Source organism: Mastomys coucha, unplaced genomic scaffold, assembly GCF_008632895.1.
Source record: "Mastomys coucha isolate ucsf_1 unplaced genomic scaffold, UCSF_Mcou_1 pScaffold20, whole genome shotgun sequence".
NCBI lineage: Eukaryota > Metazoa > Chordata > Mammalia > Rodentia > Muridae > Mastomys > Mastomys coucha.
This window is the reverse complement of record NW_022196903.1, coordinates 79,240,246-79,252,569: the sequence shown is the minus strand read 5'-3', so window position 1 is coordinate 79,252,569 and position 12,324 is coordinate 79,240,246. Positions and strand designations below refer to the sequence as shown.

General features: G+C 38.3%; 1 protein-coding gene across 7 annotated transcripts in view; it reads right to left on the bottom strand.

The window, feature by feature from the left end:
- The window catches only part of Alms1 (ALMS1 centrosome and basal body associated protein), a 106,436-nt gene that overhangs the window by 16,532 nt on the left and 77,580 nt on the right, over positions 1-12,324 (bottom strand). For 6 of the 7 annotated variants that reach the window (XM_031382389.1, XM_031382387.1, XM_031382390.1 and 3 more), the window contains 2 exons: positions 10,205-10,294; positions 5,659-6,812 (listed from right to left, as the gene is read on the bottom strand). In XM_031382389.1, coding sequence (XP_031238249.1) covers positions 5,659-6,812; positions 10,205-10,294 — 1,244 coding nt within the window. Of the gene's footprint in view, positions 1-5,658; positions 6,813-10,204; positions 10,295-12,324 lie in introns of those variants that run through there. The other variant, XR_004122097.1, reaches the window with a different exon arrangement.

Below are 12,324 nucleotides of genomic sequence, written 5' to 3'. Positions count from 1 at the left end.
AAAAGATCACCCATGTGATGCTCACACATATACACAGGCAAAACCATTCATGTAAAGTGAAAAAACAAAGACACAGAGGGACAAAGATCTGACTGCTTGTTTTATGTGCTGGCCAGATGGGCTGAGTGTTCAGCAGAGCTCATGTAAATATTCAGATACTCCATGGAATATTTTGTTGTGAGTAGACACCTGGGTTAGATAGATACACCTGTGACTAGATACCAATGGATTCTAAGATTATGAACATAAAACACAAAACAGTAGTGTGTTTTTATACCTACTGAAATGCATGTACATGTACACACACTTTTAAAAACCCAAATAACTCAAAACCTATTTCCAAAAGGCCAGTCATATAATCGAAAGGAGAATGGGCACAGGGAAAATTTTTCAAAGGGAGGCCATGATTGGGAACACATTTAATTAAAGCATTCTAAGTACTATAGTTTTTTTGTTTTGTTTTGTTTTTCTACCAGGCATAATAGTGTATACCTATAGTCCTAGAATTTTGAGGCTGAGACTGGAGGATTATGAGCTTGAGATCAGCTTTGGGTTACACAGTGAAACATGTATATTAATAAAGATGATGATGAAGAGAAGGGAAAAACAGAAATGGCACGCACACTGCCCAGCTCTTCTCTTACCCTTCTGTCACCAGTTCTGAAAGGAGTCACATAACAAAACTGGAGGGCCAGAGGAACTTTTAGGCAGAAAATAAAAATTAATGAGACTTGGAAATCCACTTTCTCAGCTCACCTATGAATGTCAAACTAAGTTTTGGTTGGGGGTGGGAAACTGGAGAGTTGGCTCAGTGGTTAAAGGTACTTTTTGTTTTTGTAGAGGATTGGGGCTTGATTTCCAGCACATGCATGGTGGTTCACAACCATCTATAACTTTAGTTCCTGGAGATCTGACTTCATGGGCACTAGGCAAGCTCCTGTGGCACACATGTACATGCAGGCAAAACACTCATACACATACACACAAGTTTTATCGTTTCTTTTTAGAAAATATATTTGGCAAGGGTATCCAACTACTTGGTGGAGGACAATCGTCTTTGCAACTAACTAATGATATCAGGCCAACTGGATAGCAACGCACACGGGAATAAAGGCTGCACCTATACAATCTTTTAAAAGTAGCTAAAGCTGACATACTAAACAAAAGCTAAGATTATAGGCTCACTAGAAGAAAACCAAGGAGTACTTTAGTGTTCTGACTTCGGGTTGAGCCTGACTATAAGACATGACACAGAGGAGCACATGTGCTAAAGTGCTGCACTGCAGGTGAGGCAGACAGTCTGGAGAGCAAAGCGGGAAAAGGGAAGAACAAGTTCAGCAGGCAGCATAGGCCTTTAATCTCAGCACTTGGTGGGGAGAGACAGAGAGGGTTCTGAGTTTCATGCCATCTAAACTGGTCTATATAGTGAGTTCCAATGCAGCCAGGGCTATACAGATACTCTGTTTTAAGAAATATAAAGGAAGAACATATTTTCAAATCATATACCCATTGAAAGATTTGCAATCAGGCTTTGTAGAGGACTCATACAATTTGACTAAAGGAATACTCTCAAAGCCAAGTGATATAAGTAAATTTAAGAGCCAGCCTTACTGTATTTCCTGTTTTAAAACATTTCATGCCGGGCAGTGGTGGCGCACACTTTTAATCCCAACACTTGGGAGGTAGAGGCAGGTGGATTTCTGAGTTTGAAGCCAGCCTGGTCTACAGAGTGAGTTCTGTCTCGAAAAACCAGGGAAAAAAAAGCATTTCACTTTCCTGTACAATTTTAAAAAACAAACACATATTGTTAGGTGCGGTGGCACAGGTCTATAATCCCAGGAAACAGACAGTTAATTTTATTTGAGTTCAAAGCCATATGAAATAAAATAAATAAATAAATCTCTTTTTTTGAAAGTAATACCTACTAGAAAACACAAAATATAAAAACTGACTCAGAAAATAGACATCTTAGACTTATATTGAGTCAGTTTAAAAAAAAAAAAAGGCCCCCAAAGAAAAATATATGACCTATAGCAATTAAATTCTATCAAACACATAAAGAATTAAGATTAATCACAGCATTAGTCCTAGTCATTATCAAAAACACAGCAAGGCGACAAACTCATTCCACAAGGCTGGTATTATCCCAACAGCCAAGCACCAAAGACATCACAAAAAAACTATAGGTCACAAGAATATAGATACACAAAATCTTCTTCAAAGTCCAGCAAACTGAATCCAATGGCACTTGAAAAGTACTCCACAAAACGGCAAAGTGGGGATTACACGAGGAATGCAAATTTAGCTCAACATGTGATTATCAATTAATACATTCCACATCAATAGAAAATGGGAAGAAGGAAGGTGATGATCATTTCAATAGATGCCAAACTTGACTAATATCAAAATCTTTTTATAATAAAAATAAAATCCAAACTAGCAAAAGGGAACATCCTCAATATAACATAAGTCACAAGAGAAAAACCCACAGTAACATATGCTCAACTGTGAACGACCGAAAAGTATTCCTCCCGAATACATGCACAAGGGCTCCTGCTTTACCATTCAACACTCTACTACAAGTTCTCTGTAAATCAGTTAGAAAAATCAAAACCATCCAAACTGAAAAGGAGAAAGACTGTCTCTACTTGCAGATAACAGGAAAGTCTATATGTTCTACAAGAAAATTAAGAGTTAACAAATCAATTTAGTAATGCTGTAGGGCACAGAATCAACATGTAAACATTAGCTATGTATCTCTACACCAACAAATCCAAAAATGAAATTAAAATATTTATACTTACAATATCATTAGAACAAATAATTTACAAGTAGAGGCTCTAAAGGGAGTCTGAGTGGTCAAAACAATCTTGAAAACAGGGCAGTTCTTGCTATCAAAAATTACGATGAAGATATACTAAGTCCAAGTACTTAAGTACTGTGGTACTGGCATAATAAGGAAAACAAACCAAAGAAACAGAATGGAGTACCCCAATGTGGATACACATACACACCACAATCAAGACTTCTAATGACAGTGCCAAGGAACAAATGGGAAAACAGTCTAAACAAATGATCTTGCCAGAACTAGACATAAACATGCTGAAGAACAAAAGTAGACCCTTTCTGTATACCATGAGTAGACTGAATTCCTAAATATAAAACCTAGACTAAAAAGACAAGAATCTTATGACTTTAGATCTGGCAACCATTTCCAGGTTATGACCCCCAAAACATGGGTAACAGAAAGTACATGCTGAACTATTAAATCTGCTATATGTCAAAAGATACTATCAACAAAGTGACTGTGTGAGAGGTGGCCTACAGAATGCCAAGATATATTTTCAGATTATACATTTAGTAATGGACTACCATATAGAAAAGTCTAACAACTACAGAACAAAAAGTCAAGCAGCTAAGTTTCTAAAGGTCAAACGACTTTAAAAAAAAAAAGGCATTTCTCCAAACAAGTTATACAAATGGTTAAGATGCATACAGAATGTTCGATAGGCATGTAAATAAAACCATGAGAAACCACCTTATACTCAATAGTACAGCTAGTAGATAACACTATAAAAACAAACAAACAAACAAAGAAAAACAAAAACCACCAACAACAAAAAAAAAAAACAGTAAATAAGCAGCCACAAAAGAGCAGTACGAGGCCTGCAGGAACCCTCAATAATCAATCACTTCTGGAGAAGCATAAAAGGTCAGACACTGTGGTCTTGTCAGTTGGTTGGTTTCTCAGTAAGACACAATTACCATATGATTTGTTATTTCCACTCTTGGATGTACCTCAAAAAACTGCATACGGGGACTCCAGGATCAGCCCTGTTCACAATAGCTGAAGCATTGAAAGTGCCCAAGTGTCTATCACTGGGTTTATAAATAGACTTAAAAACAGTATATTGTATATACATATAACAGAGTATTACAAAACATGAAAAACTGAAGTACTGTTTGTGCTTGGACACAGATGAGCCCTGAAGAAAAATGTGTAACAAGGGTGGAACTGCAATTTCGTGGTAGAGCACATGCCTCAAAAGGACTATGCCCCATGTTCAATCCCTGGGGCCAGGGGAGCCTGACAAGATCATACACTATATGGCTGTGCTTACATGAAATGACCAGAACAGACAAGTCAGAGACAGAAGCAGACTATTGACTCCCATGGGATAGGGGGAAGGGCACAGTATAGATGATTACTATAAGCCCCAAATGTCACTTAACTGTTTAATTGGGAGAAAAAGAAAACCATCTGAACTCTGGAGCTAGGGTTTCAGCTTTGAGTACTTTGAATAAAACTACGCACCACGATGCTCATCTCAAAGTGTAAACTTTGCATTATATGGTTACACATAAATCTTCAACCAGGATCCTTTCCGCTCTTTCCAGCATTATCTCCAGTTTTTTATTACTTAAAAAACACTATTAACATGTGTAATCACTGTCATTTCATATCTACCAAGAGCTCAATTGTGAGAAATATTGCTTATGAGAAACTTCATCTCCTATCTCCTTCCCTTTAGACTTGTTGTGATCTCCATGCAATCCTACTGACAAAATATTTTTGAACTCAAATTGCCAAAACAGGCATTTATTTATAAATTATTTCACTTACCATATAGTATAAAATACAAAAATAGAAAATTTGAATAAATATAAATTCTATTTTCCCTACTCAAATGGACAGAGCATCGCCCTGGAGAGCTTTCCTCTAGATTTTACTTTGTGTTTTGGTTTTTTTTTTTTTTGTTCTTGTTTTTTTGAGACAGGTTTACAATAAGTAGCATCCTAAATGCTGAGGGAGCAGGTGCCCTAATTGTCTCTTGGGTAGAGCACCTGCCTTTCCCAACCCTAAATGTAATGTGACCCTAACTCTGACTCTTGTGCCATGTACCATGAGGGCCCTGGAGGGCTTGTGACCCTGTAACATCTTCTTTATGAAGACAGATGAAGAAACTTCACTTGGGTGAATAACTGAAATGACTAATCATTCTGAGATTAAAACTTGCTTTTATAATACAATGCTAAGTGATCACAACTTATCTTCTATCACATCAACACCACACTTGGGGCATATTTCTTGCAAACACACCACCACGTGTATCAAACCCCTCTGGTTCAACTTGTCCTTCTATCTCTTAGTTCTTCATTTAGTTGTGTACTTTAAACCATGTTGTGGCTGACCCCATTTTCAATTTTGATATGATTCGAATGCTTCATTTACTTAAAAAAAAGATCATATTGTATTATTTGAGTGAGTGTTTAAAAGCAATTCAAATTATTTCTCAAAAGACAGGAGAAAGTAAAAAAAAAAACAGACCCCATCCCCACCCCTGGCACCCAGGCCAGAGGCCACGCTAAACTCAAAGCTCCCCACTCCAGGATCTTCCTTTTACTTCACAGACCCTGAAAACACCTAGTGCAAAGCATGGCTGGCAGGGGTATGTGTTGGTGGAAAGAATGACAACAAACAATAGCACTGTACTACACTTTCTCACTCTTTTCCAGCTGGGAAGAAATGTTATATATGAGGAAAGGCGAGGAAAGGGCAAATGGCTTTTTTTTTTTCCACCTGTTATGAAGAGATTAACTAAAACGTCCTCAAAAAAAAGGCAGTCACATTGCCAGTTGGAATTTGTAGCCGTGTACCTGGATGTGCCTCCTTCTGGTGTGCTCAGAAGTCATTTGGGGACAGGCTGTATTCAATGCTTTCCTGTTGTGCTTGCATGGCTTCTCCAGATATCTCCTCCGTTGACTAGTGACACTACTGTATAATTTAATTCGCCTGGGTGACAAACACAGTCTATCGTGGCCAAAAGCCTGGATCAACCGGACTGTGTCAATGGTGGATATGGAGCTACTCCTCTCATTTAAAGGCATGTCCCTATCAGTTTGGGTCAATACATCCGAGTCCACAGGAGAATCAGTGCTGGAAAAAATGTTGGGACTATCTGTGAGGAGCTCACTTTCCTCTGAGGGTCGAGAATCCAGGGAGGTATTGCTGACATTATTAATATCTGGCTCTTTTCTCAGGATGTATTTATCTAATTTAATCTGCTCAATCTTAAACTGACTGGATTTCCCACCATGAAGAGGAGAAAACACTTTGCTTTTCCTAAAGTCACCTGTACTCTGGCCCCTCTCTAGGCTCTTACTCCACTTCCTCTGCTGCTTGCCTTTCTGTTGATGTTGCCTCCTCCCAGTCCACCCCCTGGCTCCATGTCCCCCCCTGCTATCATCTTGTGTACTTTCTGAGGCCTGGAGTGAATGTGTGATGGGATTCTGAAGCAGTTTAGCCAAGCGATCAAGTCGTTCCACCAAAGAGAGGTCTTCCTTATCACAAGCACCAGACGGTTTCTGCTCCTTTTGTCGCTCCTGGTACCTGTTCCAGAGTTCATTCAAACTCACAGGGCACTCAGTTGTTAGCTCCTGGGTGACCTCCTGATCCTTTTTTTTGTCATTTGTTTGACTTTTGCCTTTTGAGTCTCTGGCCTGATTCTTGACTGTATGTAATTTCTCTTGGTCTCCTAAATTCAAATTGATGCTGAGGCTCTTAATTCTGCTGTAATCCATCTTGGTCTTGTCTAACTTGTCCGAACTTCGGCCAGGGGGAGGAAGGCAGCTATGTCCTGAATGATGGTGAAAAAAATCCTTCCAAGAATGTTGCATGAAAACACTCCTTCCCAAAGATTCATGGCAGAAGTCTTGCTCATGGGGCAGGTGCACTGGATGATGGAAGTAAAATTCGGCTGATCTAAAGACGGAGTGAGTAGTGTTTTCAAATGCAGAGTGACATTCCGATTCTGAAAAAAAAGAAAAAAAGAAAAAAATGTTTGAAAGAATTTAGAAATATTTGTATTCCCTTTATAAATACTATTTTGTTTTTTCTTTAGACATAGAACATGTGCTTAACAATCAGACTGGCATGAGTCAAAATATAAGGATTTGGATAAACTCCACTACTGTGTGACAGAGCTGGGACTGGACCTCAGCTCTAAAAGTACTTGTCCGGTATGCACAAAGCACTGGGTTCAATTCCTAGCATGGTCTAAACTGCATTACAACCCCAAGCACTCAGAATATCAAGACAGAATGATCAGGATCCAGGTCACCCTCTGCTGCACAACCAATTCAAGGCCAGTCTGGACTAATTAATTACATGGTACCCTAAATCAAAAAACATACAATATAGTAATGTGTATGTGTTGTGGTTTGAAAGAGAAAGTCCCCTGAAGGCTCGGGCACTTGAACATTTGGTTCTTAGGTGGAGGCACTGTTTGGAAGGCTTAGAAGGTGTGGCCTTGCTAGATGAAGTACATCCCTGGGGATAGGCTTTGAAATTTGAAAGCCTTATATCACTCTAGTTCATTCTTTATGCTTCATGCTTGCACACTTGAAAGAGTCACATCTTAGTTTGCTGTTCTAGTGACTATACCTGCCTTCTTCACCAAGTGGCCACACTTCCCCACCATAATGATGATGGCCTCCTATCCCTTTGGAACATAAGCCCAAATAAACCCTTCTTTATGTTGCCTTGGTCAAATTTTATCACAATAGAAAAAAACTAAAATAAAAGTGGTTTTAAGCCGGGCGGTGGTGGCGCACGCCTTTAATCCCAGCACTTGGATTTCTGAGTTCGAGGCCAGCCTGGTCTACAGAGTGAGTTCCAGGACAGCCAGGACTACACAGAGAAACCCTGTCTTGAAAAAAACCAAAAAAAAAAAAGTGGTTTTAATTATCAGTATGACTATTCGCTACATCAAACAGAAGAAAAGCAATTTACATAATGTAATACATATATAATATACAATTAGTATATATACCATATATGTGTGTATATATATGTGTGTGTGTGTGTGTGTATATATATATATACACCATAAACAAAGTTGACAGTTCAACACATCCTAGATCAAACTTTACCATGAATCAATAGTAATCAAGACAGATTGGTACTATCACAAGGATCAAAGTATTAGATCAACCTTAATGGCTGGGCTATTTTGCTTAGTGTATCTCCTTACAAAGTTTTTCCTCATGAAGGTGTAATAACCATTTTTAAATATAAATCACATTTTCTTTTTATTGTTTTGTTTGAGATAAGATCTAGTTATATATTCTGTAATTACCTTGAATTGACTACATAGATCATAGTGGCCTCTAATTTGTAATTCTCCTGCTCTGCTTTCAGAGTGCTTGGATTACAGGCATATACCACTCTATGAAAGCTATTCATTGACCAAGAATTCACTTTTTCCTTATCCAATTATCTCATGGACAGATAGATCACTCCTACCTCTTGGTTATAATACATAACTATGATAAGCATGTGTGATTTTGAGATCTTGCTTTAAATTCTTTTGAATATATGCCCCAAAGTGGTACTGTTACATTTGTATGGTAATTCTTTAATTTTTTTTTTTTGAGGGAATACATTGTTCTCCAGAACAACTATACCATTTTACATTCTGTTGAAGTTTGGTCTGTAGCTATATGTTGTAATGCTTAAATTCTGTACCCAAAGTCCTATGAGTGAATTCTCACGTTTACAAGTCTTTATTGTGCAAACCTTGTTCCTTAACTTAAAACTATTGGTTAAATAAAATTGGCTATAGCAAATTACTGGAGGGATTAGAGGTAGGTGGGTTTTGAGATTCCAGGTCGGCGTGGAGAAGAGAGGAAGAGAAGATACACTATGAAGAGAGAGACAAGAGGGCACCATGAGAAGAGAGGTACAATGAGCACATGGTCAGGAGAATACTTGGGGTATATGACTGGGGAGATAGCCAGGCAAGCAGTTAGAAAAGATTAGGGGTGACTCCCCCAGTAATTGTCAAAGCCAAATAAAATAATCATAGTCTGAGGCTCTTTTATTTCTAAGCTAGTCTGGGATAAGCTTAAATCGGTTGTACAACATTCCTGCCAGTGATGCATGAATTCCATATTTTTCTTAAACAGTATTCTTTTAATAGTTTTTCTTAAAAAGTGTGAGCTGTTAGTTCCTTGTGGTTTGAACTACATTTCTCTTAAATTAGTTGAGTATCATATTTTCTTGGGTCATGTCTATTTTCTTTGGAGAACTATATGTTTAACTCCTTGTATACTTTTAAGTCAGGTTTGTTTTTTGTTTTCAAGGCATACAAGCTCCTTATAAATTCTATGTTTAACTCTCAACAAATACTTTGGGAAGCCTAGCTTCAGTTTCATTTGTCCATGTCATGTCAAAGAAGTGATTACCAAATACAGTTTCCTGAAGCTTTTCTTTTATGTCTTCTACCAGTTTCAGGAATTCAGGTCTTGTGTTTATATCTCTAATTTTTTTAAGTTTTATGTAATGATTTAACTTTATTCTTTTAATGTGGTTATCCAATTTTTCTATACTCAGTTGAAAAGATTATCCTTTCCCCACTGCATAGCAGTTATATCCTTAATAAAAACTGATTTTATACATTCTATATGTGAATGGTTAATGGAAACTCTTTTCAGCAAACAGTGTTAGTAGAACTCTCTCCTCAACTCCTTTCTCTTACATGGAAATTCTTATTTTCTAACAGGTAAAATTTGACAGCTGAATAGTAATAGTTTATGTTCTGTATGTTCTTCTCTTTTGCGGTAATATTAGGACCAAAAACAAATGTAAATATCAGTTATAAATTGATTTAATTTGGCTTTGTACTGTTATATACTACGTTATCCCTAATTCTCAGTATTCTAGAGTAGCTTCAGGTATCCATTATTCAGAACTAAGACACAATGCTGCACTTCCAGCATCAGCAGCCTTGGAGTATAGTTGTCCCTCAGTATCTGGTGGAAGTGGTTCCTGGACCTCTCACAGATGCCGACTGCTTTACATGACACTTGCATACACCTGTGCATATGCATGTGCATCAGTACTTCTATACTTTAAATAGTCACTGGATCGCTTTCAATACCAGAAACAAGTAACTGTGAAGCCAATAGTCATTATCCTGTGTTATGTGTGGAAAGTAAGGACAAAAACAGAAATCTATACATGGTCAAAAATGATAACTTTTTTCTCAAAATGTTTTCTGCACAGAGTTGGTTGAATTGAGTATGGAGGCAATATTAAAATGATATTCATGAGTAAAATAGAAAAGCATCTTATGTTTGTCAGAATGAACCAGAAACACAAACACTAGCACTCAGGCACACATACTAAGATATAATGTATTACCTATCTCTAAGGATCCTTCCTTCTGTTTAATGGATTTACTGTCTGGCAGATTTTCAGTTTTTCTGTCTTGTACAGTGATATCACTGGAACCTACAGGAACAAAATGAATGCAGTAAATACAAGAAGTTGAACCCCGCCACCAATTATTTAATATGTGAAAGCCATTGTTAGTGGCACTGGCCACATAAATATCTATACCACTGTTTAGAAAAAATGGGAAATGGAAATAAAAAAAACACATTTACACAAACATGTCATATAGAGCTAAAGAATCAACATAAGGGGCTGAAGACACAGCTCAGTGGTTAAAAGCAATTGCTGCTCTTGCAGAGAACCTGAATTCAGTTTCTAGCCCATGTGGTGGCCTATAACATCTGCAACTCCGGTTCAAGGGCATCTGACATCCTCTTCTGACTTCTACAGGCTCAAGGTATTCAACTGGTACACACATACATATAGGCAAAACACCCACACACATAAATATACATAAATCAATTAAAAACACCTAATATATCTGTTTTAAACGTTTTAAAAAAGAATCACCATGAGAAACAGATGAAGAGGTATCAAATGCTCAAAGTCAAATCTTAAGGAAAAAAATGGTATGTAAAAAAGAGAAGTGTCTTCTGTTCTAAAATACATCTCTTGCCTATAACTGGCATAACTACCACCTATCCTCTAATACACACTTTCTTTTCCCTCTGCAATAGCTGAGCATGTTATCAGAATAAAGTCTCAACCTCCTTGGCAATACAACTTGATGTGATCCATGGCTCGGGCTCTACGGGAAAGGGAGTGTAATTCCTGAGAAGCTCCACTAGAGAACAGGCTTCTTCTTTCCACAGAGTGAAGGTCAGAAATGTCAACAATAAAGCCGGGCGGTGGTGGCCCACGCCTTTAATCCCAGCACTTGGGAGGCAGAGGCAGGCGGATTTCTGAGTTCGAGGCCGGCTTGGTCTACAGAGTGAGTTCCAGGACAGCTAAGACTACACAGAGAAACCCTGTCTCGAAAAAAACAAAAAACAAAAAACAAAAAACAAAAATAAGAAATGTCAACAATATAGGAAGAAAGATGTTTTCTTCTGTAAATCGTGTTACATTTTAGGGTAGTTTTTAATCAAAGCTGACCCTAGATTAAACACACTACTACAGGCAATTTCAGCATACTCCTATTGAAGTAAAATAAACATAATATTTCCAAAGTAAATAACATGAATTTCTAAAGAGTGAACAGTTTTAGTACAACAATGGTATAAGACTATCTTTAAAAAATAATTATGTGGCTGGAGGCCTTGCTGCTCCCAACGACAACGAAGTACGTTACCCAAGACTCAAACTTCATCTTCTGGTCCACACCTCTAACCAATATCTCAGGCACATGCAGCCATCAGTGACCACCAGGTAGGACCCCTATCCTAATTCTCTGCCTTCTAGCTCCTCTGGGCAAACCCAGCAGTAGTGAGTTCTGTCCTGCTCCACTGCACTCCAATTCCAGGGACACAACTCCACCCACATCCCTGGAGGTCTGCTACTGCCCGGGACAAACAGAGACCTGCAAACATCAAGGACCACCAGCTCTACCTGCATCCCTAGAGGCCTGCCTACATGGGATAACCAGGAGCCTGAAGCTATCAGGGTCTAACAGCTCTGCTTGCATCCCTTGGAAGCCACTGCCACCAGGTACAACCAGCTCTACTTGCAATCCCAGAGGCCTGCTGTCATCAGGGACTACTAGCTCTATATGCAGCCCCAGAGGCTTACTTCCATCAAGGACTATCAGGCCTGCCAAACCATAGGGACAACTAGATGGCTGAACAGTGCAAGGACACAATCAACAAAAGCCATGGCAATATAGTACCACCAGAACCCAGCTATCCTACTATAGCAACCCCGAATATCCTAACACACCTTAATCACAAAATGATCTTTAATCTTATAAAGATATAGGCCTTTAAAGAAGAAATGAATAAGTCCCTTGAAATACTGGAAAATACAATCAAACAGGTAGAGATCCTTAAAGAAGAAATGAAAAAGCATAAAGAAATACAGAAATCTGAGTTTGAGGCCAGCCTGGTCTATAGAGTGAGTTCCAGGACAGCCAGGGCTACACAGAGAAACCC